Source organism: Podarcis melisellensis (assembly GCF_964234715.1).
Source record: "Podarcis melisellensis genome assembly, chromosome: 10".
Classification (NCBI taxonomy): Eukaryota; Metazoa; Chordata; class Lepidosauria; order Squamata; family Lacertidae; genus Podarcis; species Podarcis melisellensis.
This window is the reverse complement of record NC_138542.1, coordinates 73188381-73208500: the sequence shown is the minus strand read 5'-3', so window position 1 is coordinate 73208500 and position 20120 is coordinate 73188381. Positions and strand designations below refer to the sequence as shown.

General features: G+C 46.4%; 2 protein-coding genes across 4 annotated transcripts in view; both read right to left on the bottom strand.

Moving 5' to 3' along the window:
* LOC309378725 (uncharacterized protein) overlaps positions 1–19578 on the bottom strand; it is a 98191-nt gene extending 78613 nt beyond the window's left edge. Inside the window, exon 1 of the mRNA XM_081927341.1 lies at positions 19365–19578. The gene's annotated coding sequence lies outside the window, so the exon portion shown is untranslated. The remainder of the gene's footprint in view (positions 1–19364) is intronic.
* LOC309378628 (uncharacterized protein) lies at positions 6133–19385 on the bottom strand. Of its 3 annotated transcripts, none has more exons than XM_081927059.1 (3): positions 19295–19382; positions 18175–18352; positions 6133–8273 (listed from the first exon to the last, which is right to left on the bottom strand). In XM_081927059.1, exon 3 carries the CDS (start codon positions 8029–8031, stop codon positions 6166–6168), a length of 1866 nt encoding a protein of 621 aa, XP_081783185.1. In that variant the 5' UTR covers positions 8032–8273; positions 18175–18352; positions 19295–19382; the 3' UTR covers positions 6133–6165. The 3 variants fall into 3 exon arrangements, with proteins under 3 accessions (XP_081783185.1, XP_081783184.1, XP_081783186.1); XM_081927058.1 differs by having other exon boundaries at positions 18180–18352; XM_081927060.1 differs by lacking the exon at positions 18175–18352 and having other exon boundaries at positions 19295–19385.
* Positions 19579–20120: the final 542 nt, after the last annotated feature.

The window sequence follows — 20120 nt, the reverse complement described above, 5'->3', positions numbered from 1 at the left end:
ACCTGTTTCTTTAAGAAGCTCAGTGTGGTCTTAAGTCATTCTCTCCCTCATTGTTTAATGCTGACAACAACCCTGGGAGGTAGGTTGGGCTGTGAAGCCATCACCCAGTGAGCTGCATGGCTGAGTGGAGATTTGAACCCAGGTCTCTCTAGTCCCAAACTCTTAAGCACTGCACCCCACTGGCTCTCGAATGAGACTCTTGGAAAGTGCATGCATGTGCATTTATTGAAAGTTTCAGTGCAATGTCTTGGTGTTTGTATTTAAAGTTTTATACGCATGTATCAATGACATTAATATATTAATATATTATATTTGCTCCTTTAACTTGCCTGGATTCTCCTTCTTTGCTGACCCCGGAGGGACCGCTGGGTGCGGCCCCCTGGGGAGCTGGGCAGTGGAGGAAATCAGCACCCCAGGTTTTTTACCTTCTCAGTGCTTTCCCCCCTGAGCCTCTTACCTAAAAGCCTGACACCCCGCAATGAGACAAGATTGTGTCCCTGCACTCAGCAAACAAAATAGCTTCCCCCCCCCCCAGATACTGAGGTGCCCTGAGGGCTGTGCGGGACCCCCAGTCATTGAAATGAAAAGGGGAGAGGCTCAGGAAAGTTTCAGGGAGCAGGCAGGGAGGGGGCAGCACAGGCTCCAGAAGCTCCTTCTCGCTAATTGCTCCACACTACTCCCCCCCAATTATGCCTGCCTCCCCCCTCCTACGGCTCCTTCACAAGTGTGGGGAAGCTGTGCCCCCTCTGCCCCCCGTCACAGTTCCTTTAAGATCCCAAGTTGCAGGGAGAAGGTTCACCTGCAGCGAAGCAAAATGCAGCTGCCCTGGCCGAGTGAAACCAGGCTGGGGGGCACCGTGGGGACTCCAGAAATGTGCCCCTAGAAGAAATGTGCCTCCCCAGTTGGAAGCAGCCCTCTTTCTGAAGCACCGAGAGAGTAAACCGACAGTTCTCTGAATGGAGAGGAGCAGAAAGCGGAGTCCCCTCAAGATCAGTATTGGGACCTGCGGCTTTTCAACTTGTTCATAAATGATCTAGACTTAGGAGGGAGCAGGGAGGGGCAAAGTTTGCTGATGGCAGTAAATTGTCCAGGGTTGTTCAAAGAAAATTTGCAAGGAGCTCGAAAAGGACTTCTCCAAATGGGGTGAATGGGCATAAAATACAGTTCGTTGTCAATGAGATTAAAGTGATGTATGTTGGGACAAAAAATACCTCTTAATGTCATATACAGGCTCATGGGGTCTGAAATGGATCTCTCTGTGTGCTTTAGGAGACCATGGGAGAGGAGAGCTGGTCGCAGCAGGAGGGGGAGTCTCCCTGGATGCTTCAGCTGATGGCCTCCTCTGATGGTCTCCTGCCCCCCCTTCTCCTCCCTCTGAGTCTGAACAGCTCTCTGCCCCAGCCTCTTCCTGCTCACCAAACCCTGTTTCCTCCTCAGCTTGCAACACCTCCCCTCCCATTCTGCTCCCTTTTCTCCCTCTTTCTGCTCATCGCCATCCCACCATCAGTCCCTGGGCTCTGAGCCTTCTTCCCTTTTGTGTTCCCCAGCTGGTGCCTCCCCCCCCTGCACCCCTCCAGTCCATGACAGCAACAGCAGCAACAACAGTAACATCAGTAGGATAGCAATATGCACTGTGGGCCTCTGGTAGGAAAACTCCCTAGCAGCATGACTGAATAAAAACTTCTGGGACTATGGAAAAGTACTATATTCCCCAAACCCCAGAATAGGCAGGAGCTCTGGGGTTGCCCCATGGGGTTCAAGAGTGAAGATGGGCCCATCAGGAGACTTCCCTGGTCCCTGCAGCCCCTCCGTTCCCCTCTTGCAATTAGGCTTGGGGGGAAATCTCCCATTAAATTACAGCATTTCAAGTTTTTCCCAGAATGTTTAGGAGAAAGGGATGAAGTTCTGGTGAAGAAGCAGTGCTTGGAGATCATGCGGTGGTGGGGGTGACAGAGTTTGGTGCAAAAACCGTCTTGCACGCTTGAGTAGAGCAACTCCAGGGCAGCAGGACTTCTTCAGTAATAGTTTACTGAGCTTTCAAAGCATACAGTTCTCCCTGGGTCCCCAGTGAGGCACAAAACTTTGCTCCTGAGAGCAAATCCAGTTTCAGCAGTAAAAAAATACAGCACGCAGGATATCTAAGTCAGGCACACAAACCGGCAGAAGGGAGCAAGGGAGGAAAGAGGCTGGAAGGACACAGGGCAATGGAGGTGTGTGTGTCGCTTCCTGTCGTCTGGGAGGGAAGTCAGGAACTTGGCATCTGCAGGGACTTCACAAAGCAAAGCTTTCTTCTTTTTTTCAAAAAAATTATTCATTTTATAACACAAATAAAGAACACAAACAGAAAAACAAACAATGCAAACAGATTATTCTCTTATCCTTCTTTTTCTAAACATTGCTAGGTGGGCTTCCGCAAGTCCCACCTATCTGATTTTCATTTTACTTCACCTTTAGCAGTTTAAATATATCATAGTTTCTAACCATCTTTTTTTAAAATCACACTTAAATTAACTTCATATTTTATCGCTTACAAATAATATTACTTTAAAATACACTATCTTCTACTTCTAACCCTACAGCCTATATCCACTTCCAGAACTATTCTGAGATTTAAATATTAACATATTTTTTCAAATATTCCTTAAGCTTCTTCCAGTCTTCTTCCACCATCTCTTCTCTCTCGTCTCGGAGTCTCCCAGTCAGTTCGGCAAGTTCCATATAGTCCATCATCTTCATCTGCCATTCTTCGATAGTTGGTAAATCTTGTTTCTTCCAATTCCTTTTCCCACAATTTCTCCCAATCCACCATCATGATATTGTGCCCCACATCCCTGGCCCATTCTGTCATTACAGATTTCACTTGTTCATCTCTCGTATGCCATTCCAGCAATAAATTATACATCTTAGATAGGTATTTTGGTTTTGTATCTAATAATTCCATTTCTAGTTTGGATTTCTCTGTTTGAAAACCAATTTTCTTATCCATTTTAAACATTTCATTTATCTGGATGTACTGGAACCAATCATCTAATTTATCTTTCAACGGATCATAAGATTTTAATCTAAATTGGTCCCCTACTTCCATCAAACTATCATTATACTTCAGCCATGTATCTTTCATATTCAACCTTTTATGGGTCTTAGCTTCCAATGGTGATATCCATCTGGGTGTTTTCCTTTCTAACAAATCCCTGTATCTTATCCAAACATCATCCAAAGATTTTCTAATTATATTATTTTTAAATCCTTTGTGAGCTTTTATCTTGTCATACCATAAATATGCATGCCAACCAAATACATTATCAAAACGTTCCAAATCCAAAACATCCGTATCTTCCAATAAAAACCATTGTTTCAGCCAGCAAAAGGCTGCAGCTTCAAAGTAAATCCTTAAATCTGGCAGGGAGAAACCCCCTCTCTCTTTTACATCTGTTAATAATTTAAACTTAATTCTAGGTTTTCCCCCTGCCAGATAAATTTAGATAATATATTTTGCCATTCCTTAAAACAATTCAACTTATCAATGATAGGGAGTACTTGGAACAAAAATAACACCTTAGGCAATTCATTCATCTTTATCACAGAAATTCAGCCCAACAAAGATAGTTTCAACCTTGTACAAATATCCAAATCTCTTTTGATATTTTTCTATAACTTTTCATAGTTGTCTTTGTACAAATGCATTTTTTGCAGTCATATTTACACCCAGATATTTCACCTTTTTCACAAACTTCAGCCCTGTGGGTTCCTCTAAATTAAGTTTTTCATGTATCGTTATTTCCCCCAAAAAAACTTTGGTTTTATTCTTATTCAATTTGAAACCTGCAACTTGTCCGGACTGTTGAATTATCTTCAGTGCTTTGATTGCACTGAACTCAGGGTCCTGTAAAGTCAATACCAAATCATCAGCAAAGGCTTTTAACTTATATTGTTTAGTTCCCACTACTATGCCTTTAACTTCCTCATCATTCCTTATCATATTCAGCAGCACCTCTAGGACAGAAATGAGCCCGGCTTCGGCTGGGGAGGGCGGGATATAAATAAAATTTATTATTATTTATTATTATTATTAAATAGAAAGCAGGGGGGAAAGTGGGCACCCTTGCCTGGTTCCCTTCTCAATCCTAATTTCTTCTGAGACCACATTGTTAATTATAATTTTTGCTTTCTGCTCCAAGTAAATTGCATTAATACAATTTAAAAAATTTTGACCGATCCCCATATTACACAAGTTCTGTTTCATAAAACTCCAAGAAACATTATCAAAGGCTTTCTCTGCATCAATAAACATAAACATTGCTTTAGGATTCTTTTTTGCCTCTAATCTTTCCAGCACATTCCTAATATTATCTTCCATATGCCTCTCAGATAAAAAACCTGACTGATCTTTATGTATGTGCTTATTCAAAATCTTCTTCAATCTTGTAGCCAAAATATTTGCAAATATTTTATAATCCACATTCAACAAGGAAATTGGTCGCTGATTCCTTACTTGAGCTCTATCTGTATCTGGTTTGGGTATCAGAGTGACGAAGGCCTCTTTCCAGGACTCGGGTGCTTTGTCCCCCTTTAATATTTTGTTACAAACATCCATCAATGGTTGTATGAGCCAATCCTTAAATATTTTATAATACTTGGAAGTTAAAGCATCAGGTCCCAGTGCTTTGCCTATTTTCATTTGGGCAATTGCCTCTTCAACTTCTTGTCTTGATTCAGGTTCAATTCAAAATAGTCCTTTAGGGTCTTTTGAGCTTTATTTACAATCAATTCATTTCTCAGTAAAACATCATTCATCTGCCATCTAAAAGTACCCTGTAGAGACAATTTTAACTCTGTCAACACAGCATTATGATCGGAACAAGTCCTTGGGCAAATCTCAGATTTAGTGACTCTTGGAGTCAGGTCTTTAGTTAGCCATATATATAATCCAAACGTAAAAGGTACACACAATACAGTCCTTTTGATGTTGGAAGAATTGACCGCTAATGCCTCACAGTCTCGCAGTTTCGTATAATCACAGGAAGCTTTTTGTCCGATGTGTCGCAGCTCCAACCCCTTCATTCTCGGAGCTCAAAAACAGAACTTTCCACGGAGGGGGGAGCCCACTTTTGACACCTGCCAGATTCCATGTCCTCAAAATGCTCGATTTGAGGTTTTTCCGGGGGTCTGCTGCGCTGGAGCAGTTTCCCCTGCCTTTGATATACCGCGGTCTCCTCCGATAAAGAGATCTCCAACTGTGATGGCGAGCGATCAACCAGAAGCCCTTCATGAAGCAAAGCTTTCTGCCGGCTGCTTTGAGGCAAATGTGCATCCCAGAAACACACAGTGTGATTCATGGTGTATTGCCATATCCATTGTTTTCCAAAGGTTATCACAATGTAGTCTAGAAACCGGTATAGGATGAGATCAATATATGCCCAGCCCTAATCCTCACTCACCACCAGAAATACAGATTCACCCTCTCCCCCTCACTATCAAAGGGTACCTTACATCTAAAATTATACTCATTATTGTGGGACATTACCTTCATTATTTCATTACTATACAGTTTTACATATAAACACCAGAACAAATACATGACACGCTTTGAAGATGGATTTTCTGCTGAGTTCATTGCTGTGAAGAAGAGTACACTCTGGAAGGAACACGTTCCTCACTCCATACATTTAAATTGGTTCTCCACTCTGAGAAGAAGAAGAAGAGTTTGGATTTGATATCCCGTTTTATCACTACCCGAAGGAGTCTCAAAGTGGCTAACATTCTCCTTTCCCTTCCTCTGTGAGGTGAGTGGTGCTGAGACAATTCAAAGAAGTGTGACTGGCCCAAGGTCACCCAGCAGCTGCATGTGGAGGAGCGGAGACGCAAACACGGTTCCCCAGATTACGAACCACTCTTAACCACTACACCACACTGGCTCTTAGATGTTCCTTAAACACTCCATTATAACTAAAGCACTTTCTGCAATCTTTCCCTTTAAACAGCTTCTCCTCTTTGAGGGTTGATGGGTTTGTAGGGTGTCAACAGTTAAAGTTCTTCCTGTCCATGAGTCTGTAGATGTAGGATTCCACTAGGACTGAACCTCTACCTACTTTCCTGATATTTATATGGTTTGTCTTTTGGGTGATGCTTCCACTCTGACTGAAGCTCCTTCCACAGTCCATACATTTAAACAGTTTCTGCCCTCTGTGTCTGCTGATGTGTTCTAAGATTTCCATTCTGACTAAAGCTCTTTCCACACTCCATACATTTAAATTGTTTCTTACCGATGTGAGTCTGTTGATGTACTCTCAGGTTTCCACGATAACTGAAGCTCTTTCCACACTCCATACATTTAAAAGGTTTCTCTCCTGTGTGAGTCCTTTGATGTTGTCTAAGGTGTGCACTCTGACTGAAGTTCTTTCCACACTCAATACATTTATATGGTTTCTGACCTGTATGAGTCCGTTGATGTATTCTAAGGTGTCCGATCCGAATGAAGCTCTTTCCGCACTCCATACATTTAAATGGTTTCTCCCCTGTATGAGTCCGTTGATGTATTCTAAGGTTTCCAATCTGAATGAAGCTCTTTCCACACTCCATACATTTAAATGGTTTCTCACCTGTGTGAGTTCGTTGATGTGTTCTAAAGCTTCCACTATCACTAAAACTCTTTCCACACTCCATGCATTTAAATGGTTTCTCCCCTGTGTGAGTCAGTTGATGTTGTCTAAGGTTTGAATTGAAACTGAAGCTCTTTCCACACTCCATACATTTAAATGGTTTCTCTCCTGTGTGAGTCCGTAGATGTTGTCTAAGGCCTGCATCATAACTAAAGCTCTTTCCACACTCCATACATTTAAATGGTTTCTCTCCTGTGTGAGTCCGTTGATGTGATCTAAGGCTTCCACCATAACTAAAGCTTGTTCCACACACCATGCATTTAAATGGTTTCTCCCCTGTGTGAGTCCGTTGATGTGATCTAAGGCCTGCATCGTGACTGAAGCTCTTTCCACACTCCATACATGTATATGGTTTCTCCCCTGTATGAGTCCGTTGATGTATTCTAAGGTTTCCAATCTGAATGAAGCTCTTTCCACACTCCATACATCTAAATGGTTTCTCACCTGTGTGAGTTTGATGGTGTAAAGTTAGGTGCGCATTTTGACTAAAGCTCTTTCCACACTCCATGCATTTAAATGGTTTCTCACCTGTGTGAGTCAGTTGATGTTGTCTAAGGTTTGAACTGAAACTGAAGCTCTTTCCACACTCCATACATTTAAATGGTTTCTCTCCTGTGTGAATATGTTGATGTTTTCTAAGGCTTCCACTATCACTAAAGCTCTTTCCACAAGCCATGCATTTAAATGGTTTCTCCCCTGTATGCGTCCGTTGATGTATTCTAAGGGTTCCACTATCACTAAAGCTCTTCCCACACTCCATGCATTTAAACGGTTTCTCCCCTGTATGTGTACGTTGATGTGTTCTAAGGTTTCCAATCCGATTGAAGGTCTTCCCACACTCCATACATTCATATGGTTTCTCCCCTGTGTGAGTCCGTTGATGTGATCTAAGGCCTGCATCGTAACTGAAGCTCTTCCCACACTCCATACATTCATATGGTTTCTCCCCTGTGTGAGTCCGTTGATGTGATCTAAGGCCTGCATTGTAACTGAAGCTCTTCCCACACTCCATACATTCATATGGTTTCTCCCCTGTGTGAGTCCGTTGATGTGATCTAAGGGTTGTATTGGAACTGAAGCTCTTTCCACACTCCACACATTTAAATGGTTTCTCCCCTGTGTGAGTTTGTTGATGTATTCTAAGTGTATCTCTTCGACGGAAACTCTTTCCACACTCCATACATTTAAAAGGTTTCTCCTCTTGGTGTGTCTGTACATGTAACTTAAGGTGTGCCCTCTGACTGAAGTTCTTTCCACTGTCCATACATTCATATGGTTTCTCCCCTGTGTGAGTCTTTTGGTGTAATTTAAGTTGTCCACTCTGTCTGAAGCTCTTCCCACACTCCCTGCATTTGAATCCTTTCTTACCCATGGGAGTCTGCTGATGTATTCTAGGTTTTTCACTATCAGTGCAACTCTTTCCACACTTCAAATCTTTAAAACGTTTCTCTCCTGTGAGTTAGTTGATGTGAGCTATGTGTGCTCATTCAGTGAAGCATATTCCACATTTCGCACATTTCAATGTCTATTCCTAATGAAATGAAAGGTTCCCCGTCCCCTGGAATTCAGATGTTCTTCTGTAACACCTTCTTCAGAGTGGGCAGAGAGGAAGTCCTTTTTGGATTCCAAGGAAGAGAACAAAGGGAAAATAACAAATCAAACACAATTAGCCCCTTCTCTTATTTCACATATCTCCTACATTCCCAAGCCTCCTACCCATGTCCCCAATTTTTATGAAATAATAATAATAATAATAATAATAATAATAATAATAATAACGATAATAATTTATTATTTATACCCTGCCCATCTGGCTGGGCTTCCCCAGCCGCTCTGGGCAGCTTCCAGAAAAACATTAAAATACTGTATTACATCAAACATTAAAAGCTTCCCTAAAAAGGGCTGCCTTCATATGTCTTCTAAAAGTCTGGTAGTTGTTTATCTCTTTGACATCTGCTGGAAGGGCGTTCCACAGGGAGGGCGCCACTACCGAGAAGGCCCTCTGCCTGGTTCCCTGTAACTTTGCTTCTCGCAGTGAGGGAACCGCCAGAAGGCCCTCGGTCCCGGACCTCAGTGTCTAGGTAGAACGATGGGGGTGGAAATGCTCTTTCAGATATACTGGGCAGAGGCTGTTTATTGCATTAAAGGTCAGCACCAACACTTTGAATTGTGCTCGGAAACGTACTGGCAGCCAATGTAGGTCTTTCAAGACCGGTGTTATGTGGTCTCGGTGGCCGCTCCCAGTCCCCAGTCTAGCTGCTGCATTGTGGATTAGTTGTAGTTTCTGGGTCACCTTCAAAGGTAGCCCCACGTATAGCGCATTGAAGTCCGAGCGGGAGATAACCAGAGCATGCACCACTCTGGCAAGGCAGTCCACAGGCAGATAGGGTCTCAGCCTACGTACCAGATGGAGCTGGTAGACCGCTGTCCTGGACACAGAATTGACCTGCGCCTCCATGGACAGCTGTGAGTCCAAAATGACTCCCAGGCTGCGCACCTGGTCCTTCAGGGGCACAGTTACCCCATTCAGGACCAGGGAATCCTCCACACCTGCCCGCCTCCTGTCCCCAAAAAGCAGTACTTCTATCTTGTCAGGATTCAACCTCAATCTGTTAGGCACCATCCATCCTCCAACCACCTCCAGACACTCACACAGGACCTTCACTGCCTTCACTGGTTCTGATTTGAAAGAGAGGTAGAGCTGGGTATCATCCGCATATGGATGAACACCCAGCCCAAACCCCCTGATGATCTCTCCCAGCGACTTCATGTAGATGTTGAAAAGCATGGCGGAGAGTACAGAACCCTGAGGCACCCCACAAGTGAGAGCCCAGTGGTCTGAACACTCATCCCCCAACACCATTTTCTGGACACGGCCCAGGAGAAAGGAGCGGAACCACTGTATGACAGTTCCCCCAGCTCCCAGCCCCTCAAGACGGTCCAGAAGGATGTTATGCTCAATGGTATCAAAGGCCACTGACAGATCCAGCAGAACTAGGAAACCTTTGTCCCTAGCCCACCAGAGATCATCAACCAGTGCGATCAAGGCAGTTTCAGTCCCATGATGAGGCCTGAATCCCAACTGGAAGGGATCCAAATGGTCCGCTTCTTCCAGGCGTGCCTGGAGTTGTTCAGCAACTACTCGCTCAATCACCTTGCCCAAGAATGGAAGATTTGAGACTCAGCGATAGTTGGGCATCGTGGCCGCATCTATAGATGGTTTTTTAAGAAGTGGTTTAATAACTGCCTCTTTCAGCGGGTCTGGAAAGGCTCCCTCATGGAGGGAAGCATTCACCACCCCACCAAGCCCATCACCCAGCCCTTCCTGGCTAGCTTTTATCAGCCAGGATGGACGAGGATCAAGGAGACAAGTGGTTGGTTTCACTCGTCCAAGCAGTCTGTCCACATCCTCGAGGGTAACAGGTTGGAATTGATCCCACACAACTTGACTAGACAGACTCTAGCACTCTCCCACCCCAGCCCTGATGCCACGGTGGAGTCTACCAGAGCGACTTGAGCGACCTGAGTGAATCTGAGTGACTTTATCTGTAAAAAACTTTGCAAAATCATTGCAGGAGATCATGTGGGCCGCACTGAGCCCTGATGGAGCAGGTGGTTCTGCTAAATTGTGAACCACTTGAAAAAGTCTCCTGCTGCTGTTTTCTGCAGATGCAATAGAGGCGGTGAAGAAGTAGTTTTCGCCGTCACTACCACCACTTGGTAGGCTCAACATTCAGCTCTAACCCGTGTCTGGTCAGCTTCAGAATGGGTCATCCGCCACCGGTGCTCTAGCTGTCTCAACGGTTGTTCCTTTGCCCCCAGATCCGTGGAAAACCATGGGGCTGTTCGGGCTCCATGCAATCAGAGAGGGTGCTTCGGAGCCAGTCAATAGCCCTGGTTAACTCCACATTCCAGCAGGCCACCAGGGAATCAGCTGAAAGGCCATCAACATGGGATAAAGCATCCCCTACCACTATCTGGAAACCATTTGGATCCATTAAGTGGTGGGGGCAGACCATCCGAATTGGTCCTACCTCCCTGCAGAGGGGAAGGGTTGTGGAGAAGTCCAGTTGCACCAGGAAGTGATCTGACCATGGCACTTCTTTTGTTTTGCTTTTACTTAGTGTCAGATCATGAACATCCATAGAGGTAAACACCAGGTCCAAGGCATGTCCGTGGCTATGGGTTGGGCCAGACTTATTCAGGGACAGCCCCATGGAGGCCATGCTTTCCATGAAGTCCCCAGTGGCCCCTTGTAAGGTCGTGTTGGCATGGATGTTAAAATCCCCTAGGACAACCAAACTAGGTGTCTCCAGGAGAACATCCACCATGACCTGAAGCAGCTCGGGCAGGGAATCCTTGATGAAGCGGGGGGGGGGGGCGGTTGGTACACCAAAAGGAATCCTGTACTGCCCCTATTGCCCAACTTCCAGAACATGCACTCAGAAAACTGGGTCTTCTCAATAGGACGCCTGGTGCAAACTAATGACTTCCTAAAAATCACTGTAAAACCCCCTCCCCGCCCACATGACCTGGGTTGCTTTGTGTAAGAGAAACCTGGTGGACAAGCAGTGACAAGGACAGGCCCATCTGCTTCATCCAACCAAGTCTCTGTTACACATGCCAGGTCAAGTCCTCCATCCATGATCAAGTCATGGATGGCAGTGGTCTTATGAATCATTGACCTGGCATTGCACAGCAGCACCTTCAGGTCATGTGGGTATCCCTTTGCTGATTCCAGTATTCCGTCTGGTCAAGACCAGACCTGGAGGCAGGGATAGTCCTCAAACAATGACTAAGCCCGCTTCTTCGGTAATGACGTGGTCTGGTCTTAGCGTAACTCCTCCTCCTACCCGTGATCACTGAGATTGGTTGTCCCAGTACATCCCCCCCTGTGGAACCTGCCCCAGCCATTTTGTTTGATGGGACCCACTCCCAGGCAGCCCTGACCCCTCCCCTTAAAATCAAATTAAAACCTATACAAAAAACAAACTAACAAAACAATAAAACAAAAAAAGAGAATGTTACAAACACACCATAATTAAATTAAATAAAACAAATTCCTGCACCCAACTAAACACCCACCCCACCCCTCTTATGCACAGCAAATAAAAAAGCAATGTCATCAAATGATAGTAATGCAGCAGCAACCTTTCATAATCCTCAAACATCATTAATAGCACAGCATGATCTTGGAATACAGCCTTTTCAAATCAATTGTTTCCTCACAGGAAAGGCAGCTGCTCTCTGTCCATGCGCAGGCCCTCTCTTTCTCTGGTCCATTGTTCCTTTGGACATTCCCCATCCTCGGCACCATAAAGACACTGAGATCCAGCTCCGAGGGCCTTCTGGCAGTTCCCTCATTGTGAGAAGTGAGGTTACAGGGAACCAGACAGAGGGCCTTCTCGGTAGTGGCGCCCACCCTGTGGAACCCTGTGAGTTTCTTGTGGCTGATTAGCTGCTCTCTCTGTGCAAAGGTCAGAGGAGGCAGGGCTTCTGTTGAGGTAGGTGATTAGCTGTGGGAGGAGCTTATCAGAGCTTGCAGGGCAGCGGCTTGCGCAGTTTGATCCATCTTTTTGATTTAGGGGAGCTAGTCTCAAACGTTTGTTGGGGGAGAGCTAGGTTTTTTTCTTCACACTTTTTATGATGGAGGACCGCTGTAGTCATCCCCAACGACACATTCTCAAGATGGAGGGTGAGGGAACAGCTGCAGTCGCCTGTGGTTCCTGCGCAATGTTTGCCATCTTGCCAAAGGTTGCAGGCAGCTTTACCTGCAGCAATTGCATGTTGATTGCCCTCTTAGAAGACAAAGTCCGGCAACTGGAGGAACGTGTAGCTACGCTCCAAAGAATTAGAGAGCTGGAGCTCTTCTTGGAAGCAACAGAGCACACCGTCTCCACCAAGGAGGAGACAGGGGACTCCCCTGAGAAGGAGGCTAGTTCACCAACACAGGAGCCAGATATATGGAGAAACGTGACTCAAAGAAGTAGGAGGCCCAGGGTTCGCTCTGATTGTTTAGAAATACACAATCGCTTTGAGGTCCTTTCCCCTAGCATGGAAGACGAAGAGCAGACTCCATTTGATGATCTGTCCCTCATTACAGTCGATCAGGTATATGAAGACGAGCAGCAAAGGCAGTCCTCAGGGAATGTCCAGGCAACCTTGGAACGGACAGCTCACGGAAGAACCCCGACCAGACTTAAGAGGAGGCATGTAGTGGTGAGAGGGGATTCCCTACTGAGGGGAACAGAAGCAGTGATCTGTGGGCCTGACAAGATGTCTCGGGAAGTGTGCTGTCTCCCCGGGGCTAAGATCCAAGATGTAACTGAACGACTGCAAGGAATCATAAAACCCACTGACAAATACCCCTTCCTCTTGGTTCATGTGGGAACCAATGAAACTGCAAGCAATAGCCTCCAGAAGATCAAAAGAGATTACGAGGCTCTGGGCAGGAAATTGAAGCAATTAAATGCACAAATTGTCATCTCATCTGTCCTCCCAGTTGAACGACGTGCCCCAGGGAGAGAGGGAAAAATAGTGGAAGTGAACAACTGGCTTCGCAAATGGTGTAAACAGGAACAGTTTGGATTCTTAGATCACGGAATGCAGTTTCTTGAAGATGGACTTCTGGCAAGCGATGGGCTGCACCTCACAACGGTTGGGAGGAATGTTTTTGCAAAAAATCTCAGAAACCTCATCAGGAGGGCTTTAAACTGACTAATATGGGGGAGGGAGACAGTGCTCCTGAAGGTAGGAGTCTATCAATTGATGAAGATGATCATCCAAATGTCATAGACCGAATGGAGCAAACAGCATGCAGACCTAGTGGTGGGAGGAAAAAATCCTTAAATAAGAGACATGAGGGAATGATTAATGGACTTCAATGTCTGTACACTAATGCGCAAAGCATGGGAAATAAACAAGATGAGCTTGAGCTCTTGGTACAGCAAACTAAATATGACATAATAGGCATCACTGAAACCTGTTGGGATAAGTCCCACGATTGGAATGTAATAATGGAGGGATACAATCTATTTCAGAGAAACAGACCAGACAAGAAAGGAGGAGGAGTGGCGTTATATGTCAGGGATGTGTATACCTGTGAAGAGATCCAAGATTTAGAACCTCAAAGCCAAAGTGAGAGCATTTGGGTCAAAATTAAGGGAGAGAAGAATAACAGTGACCTCATTGTGGGAGTTTACTATAGATCCCCAAGCCAAACGGAGGACATAGATGATGCCTTCCTGGAACAGATGGCCAAGCATGCAAAAGGAAGGGAAATAGTAGTAATGGGGGACTTCAATTACCCGGATATTTGTTGGATGTCAAACTCAGCCAAGAGCATAAGGTCAAACAGATTCCTCACTGGCCTTGCAGACAACTTCATTGTCCAGAAAGTGGGAGAAGCAACAAGAGGAACAGCCATTTTAGATCTGGTCCTAACCAATGTTGATGACCTGGTTAGTGGGGTAGAAGTGGAAGGATCATTAGGCGTGAGTGATCATGCTCTTCTGAAGTTTACTATACAGCGGAAAGGAGCAGCCAAGCATACTAGGACTCAATTTCTCGACTTTAAGAAAGCCGACTTCATAAAACTTAGGGAAGTGCTGGGTGAGATCCCATGGACAGTAATACTAAAAGGAAAGGGAGTTCATGATGGCTGGGAGTTTATTAACAGGGAGATAGTAAAAGCACAACTTCAGGCAATACCAATGAGACGGAAACATGGAAGGTGCCTAAAGAAGCCAGGGTGGCTATCTAAAGAACTTTTAACTGAGTTAAGATTAAAAAAGGATGTGTACAAAAAATGGAAAAGGGGGGAAACCACCAAAGAGGAATTCAAACAAATAGCCAGCACGTGTAGACACAAAGTCAGAAAAGCCAAAGCACAGAATGAACTCAGGCTTGCTAGAGAGGTTAAAAGCAACAAAAAAGGCGTTTATGGGTATGTTCGTAGCAAAAGGAAGAACAAAGAAACAGTGGGGTCACTCAGAGGAGAAGATGGTGAAATGCAAACAGGGGACACAGAAAGGGCTGAACTCCTCAATGCCTTCTTTGCCTCTGAAAACAATGCCCGACCTGAAGAATTTGGAGCAAATGATTCAGCAGAGGAAACACAGCCCAGAATAACTAAGGAGATAGTACAAGAATACTTGGCTAGTTTAGATGTATTCAAGTCTCCAGGGCCAGATGAACTGCATCCAAGAGTATTAAAAGAACTGGCAGATGTGATTTCAGAACCACTGGCAGTCATCTTTGAGAATTCCTGGAGAACAGGCGAAGTCCCGGCAGACTGGAGGAGGGCAAATGTTGTCCTTATTTTCAAAAAGGGGAAAAGAGAGGACCCAAATAATTACTGCCCAGTCAGTCTGACATCAATACCAGGGAAGATTCTGGAGCAGATCATTAAGCAAACAGTCTGTGAGCACCTAGAAAGGAATGCTGTGATCACCAATAGTCAGCATGGATTTCTGAAAAATAAGTCATATCAGACTAACCTGATCTCGTTTTTTGACAGAATTACAAGCCTGGTAGATGAAGGGAACGCAATGGATGTAGCCTACCTTGATTTCAGCAAAGCATTTGACAAGGTGCCCCATGATATTCTTGTAAAGAAGCTGGTAAAATGCGGTCTTGACTATGCTACCACTCAGTGGATTTGTAACTGGCTGACTGACCGAACCCAAAGGGTGTTCATCAATGGTTCCTCTTCATCCTGGAGAAGAGTGACTAGTGGGGTGCCACAGGGTTCTGTCTTGGGCCCAGTCTTATTCAACATCTTTATCAACGACTTGGATGATGGACTCAAGGGCATCCTGATCAAATTTGCAGATGACACCAAACTGGGAGGGGTGGCTAACACCCCAGAGGACAGGATCACACTTCAAAACGACCTTGACAGATTAGAGAACTGGGCCAAAACAAACAAGATGAATTTTAACAGGGAGAAATGTAAAGTATTGCACTTGTGCAAAAAAAATGAGAGGCACAAATACAAGATGGGTGACACCTGGCTTGAAAGCACTACATGTGAAAAGGATCTAGGAGTCTTGGTTGACCACAAACTTGACATGAGCCAACAGTGTGACGCGGCACCTAAAAAAGCCAATGCAATTCTGGGCTGCATCAATAGGAGTATAGCATCTAGATCAAGGGAAGTAATAGTGCCACTGTATTCTGCTCTGGTCAGACCTCACCTGGAGGTCTGACCAGTTCTGGGCACCACAGTTCAAGAAGGACACTGACAAACTGGAACGTGTCCAGAGGAGGGCAACCAAAATGGTCAAAGGCCTGGAAACGATGCCTTATGAGGAACGGCTAAGGGAGCTGGGCATGTTTAGCCTGGAGAAGAGGAGGTTAAGGGGTGATATGATAGCCATGTTCAAATATATCAAAGGATGTCACATAGAGGAGGGAGAAAGGTTGTTTTCTGCTGCTCCAGAGAAGCGGACACGGAGCAATGGATCCAAACTACAAGAAAGAAGATTCCACCTAAACATTAGGAAGAACTTCCTGACAGTAAGAGCTGTTTGACAGTGGAATTTGCTGCCAAGGAGTGTGGTGGAGTCTCCTTCTTTGGAGGTCTTTAAGCAGAGGCTTGACAACCATATGTCAGGAGTGCTCTGATGGTGTTTCCTGCTTGGCAGGGGGTTGGACTCGATGGCCCTTGTGGTCTCTTCCAACTCTATGATTCTATGATTCTATGAACACCCTCCCTTCAGATGTGAAGGAAATAAGCAGCTATCTTATCTTTAAAAGACATCTGAAGGCAGCCCTGTTCAGGGAAGTTTTTAATATTTAACGCTGTACTGTTTTAAACATTTGATTGGGAGCTGCCCAGAGTGGCTGGGGAAACTCAGCCAGATGGGCGGGGTATAAATAATAAATTATTATGATTATATTATTATAATCCTCCATCCAGCCCTGTTTCCACCTCTAGATCTTCATGAGTCACCTTCACAGTCCCAATGGCCTCAAGAGGTCCAAGTGGACCATTTTGGGAGACCCAGGTCTACATCTTCTCCAGGGACTGTGGTCTGGGTCAGTCAGAGAACTAGTGACAAGGCTTGGTGCTTGGGGTCAGCTGAATGGGTGCTCAGGGAAGCTCCTGTTCTTGGAGAGGGACCTCCGTCTACATGCCTCGCATTGCATGGAGAGAGCAGGAGAAGCAGAAGGAAAGCAGCTGGCAAATAGGAAACACCCCACCCCATTGGTTCTTTATAATGTTGATGTGCTGCCTGATCTCGAGCCCCTCTTCTGACACAGGACTACCCTAATTTGGCACTGACAAAGCTGGATATTCAAGGCAAAGGGATAACTGTACTTAATGAAAAGTTCAACCTTGTAACACTGTCCTAAAGGATCTTCACTCGCTCTCAGTGCATTTCGGAGCACAATTCAAACTGTTTGTGCTGATCTTTAAATTGTCATGGTTGCATCTTTCAGGCAAGAAAAGTATTGATCTGACATATAGAGATCATTCCTAGTCTATTGGTTCAAGAAGGTTCTGGTGGTTTTACTCTGTGTGATTCAAAGTTGGTGTTTTCTCTAGCTGGAACATTTTACCTGATAAGGGAGTTTCCTTTCTGCTGAGAGCAGGTGGTGGAATAAGTTGTAATGAGGTTATGCTGAACCTTCCTTGTTTTGGGAACCAGAAGAAGCTGGCTTAAACTGGAGTGAGCCAAGCTTGTTATCCAGTCCCAAGGTTACTCTGGCACTGAATTGTTTATAAGTTACAGTATTGAAAGGCGCCTGGTCCCACTTCCTATTCTGCTATTCTCTACTCTGCTTGTGTCTTTCTTACCTGAGTGCTGTTTTGCTATGCTGTGTTAGGGTTTTACTGTAAATTCAGTTTTTGGATTGTCATGCTTCTTTGCCTTCTGTACTAAATATATCTGCTGAATGGATTTTTTGCTGCCTCTGAGTGTTTTTTCCTACTCTGCTAACTATGTGTCGGACTTGGAGATCATTATGGAGGAGCAAGATCTGCGACCTAAAGCCCTCAACCGTCTTGGCCCTGTAGACCTGAAGGAGCATCTCCACCCCCATCCTTCACTCTGAACACTGAGGTCCTCCTCTGAGGTCCTCCTGCTGGTCCCCTCTCTGTGATAAGTGAGGGTACAAGGAAACAGGCAGAGGGCCTTCTCGGTGGCGGCGCCCGCCCTGTGGAACGCCCTCCCTTCAGATGACAAGGAAATGAACAACTACCAGACATTTGGAAGACAGCAGAAGGTAGACCTGTATGGGGAGGTTTTTAATGTTTGATGTTTTACTGTCTTTTATGTGTACTGGAAGCTGCCCAGAGTGGCTGGGGAAACCCAACCAGATGGGCAGGGTATAAATACTACAATTATTATTCTTTTGTGATTTTTTTTGTAGTTATTTTGGAATTTGTACTGCAATATTAGCTCAAGAAATGTTATGGGTGGACAAAATCACAGGGTTGCCATAAACCATAATCCCACCCACGAACTCTCATTCACATACATTCTGTAAATTTGGGAAGGTCACACACCTCACCTGTGCTAATACTGGCAGTCTTTGGCCTGCACAGGCACACCCGGTGTGTAGAGCCTCCAGCCACAGGCACTGTCTATCATGAAAATGGGTCCTTTGACTGGGAAGATTCATGCAGTCGCTGTCATCGGATGCTGAAGGATTGTATCTCAGCTTGTCAATCACACTGACACTGCCTTCAAAGAATAAGAGGAACAGAAATGTTTCCGAGGTGCAACTTCTCTATCAGCCCTGAGAGCCATTCCATGAACTCTGCACCCCTGTTTCTGATGACAGGTGTACATTATCCTCATCCTCAGTGGAAAAAGACAGTAAAGATGGAAGCCTGAGAGAGAGGAAAAGGTTTCTGGCTGCTTCCTGGGTGGGATTGCGGAAACCAAGAGCCGCTTCTGAGAAGGCCTCCCCCCTCCTCCTCTCGGGATTTCCTCTTCTCTCCAGGGGACCAAGGAATGGACTGGGCAGAATAGCTGTGTCTGGACAGGGCAGGGGCTTATGGGGTGGGAAGAGGATGGAGGTTGCAGGAAGGAAGGGGTGGGGGGACTAGACCCCACTTTCCAGGGATCCTTCTCTGGTCGCCTTGAAGGGGGGCCCATTCCTGGGTGGGAGGGAGAAGCCAAGGCGGCCCATCCGGAGGTTTATCGTGGGCGTCATGATGGAGATGTCTCCCCAAAGACTAGTCTTCCTCTCCCCCCCCCATTGCTGCGTTTCCGTGACCCGGGGGTGCCCCTCCCTTCTCCCCCCACCCTTGGCCCCCTATCTCTCTCCCCAAGTCTCCCCTGCACCCAGACGCCCCCTCGGCCCAGCTCACCCCTCCCCATGCGCGACTCATCTCTCCATCCGGAGGGGCCCCCCAAGACGTGGTGGGGAGGGATAGGGGGTCTCTATCCAGGCGCCTCCCGCACCCCATAACCCTTTCCTGGCCCGCTCCTCTCCGCGCCCTAGGGATGCCTGCGCGGGGGAAACGGGGCCAGGGAGTCCTCGTGGGACCCCGTGTGTGGGCGCCCCATGTCCGCCCTTTGGCGGTACGCGTGCCGGGATCCTGGCCCCACGGAAGGCGCTTGGGGGAGCTGGCGGGGGTCTCTGGGTCCTTTTCTCCCCACTCCCTCCTACCCCTTTACCTCTTTGTCCTCGCTCCCGATCCTCCTTTCCTTTCCTGCAACATCCACGTGGGTGGGGGGGGGGATTTACCTGCCGCCCCTCCTCCCCTTTCCGAAAGCGCGCGCCCCTAGAGCTACGGCCTAGAGCAGCAATCCGGCGCAGAAGAGCCACTTCCGGGAGAAGCAGGCAGTTTGGGAGGGGGCTCACACCCCACAGTCCTGGAACAGAAGAGCCGGATTAGAGGAGGAGGAGGAGGAGCAATGTATTGGGGGAGGGATTGGGGATGGTGGGGGCGGGGTGAGAGGAGGATGTGCCGGGAGGGGAGGGAACGTTTGAGTTGGGGGGGGGGGAGGAGAGGAAGGTTTCCCCCCTTCCTTTAGTGGATTGGAGAGCGGGGGAGGGGCTGATCCCGGAGATCCAGCTGCAAAGTGGGTCCCGTCCCTCCTACAAGGTTTGCATCGCAACATCCACCCCTCCCCCACCCCACAAGCTTAGATCCCTCCGTGATTTACGTATTGGTGCTGTTCAAACCAGGAATGGGGGGGCAGTTAAACGACTCCCCCCAAATCCCAGCTCCCCACCCCAGCCTCTGACTCAGGCCAGGACAAGGACCGTGGACACAGGCCTCGTCCAGGCACAGCAGCCAAGAGGCTCAGCAAAGCAGCCGATACAATTGGAGCCAGAAGCGGATTCCATGTGTCAAGGGAGAAATCTGCGGATGTTGCGGACGTGTTTGTACGCTTGGGGAATTATGGCTGCCTTGTGTCAAGTCTCCCCCCTTTGATAATCCTTCCCTCACGGTGTAAAATAAAAGTGGAACGGTGCAGATCCGATGTATGGCTGATT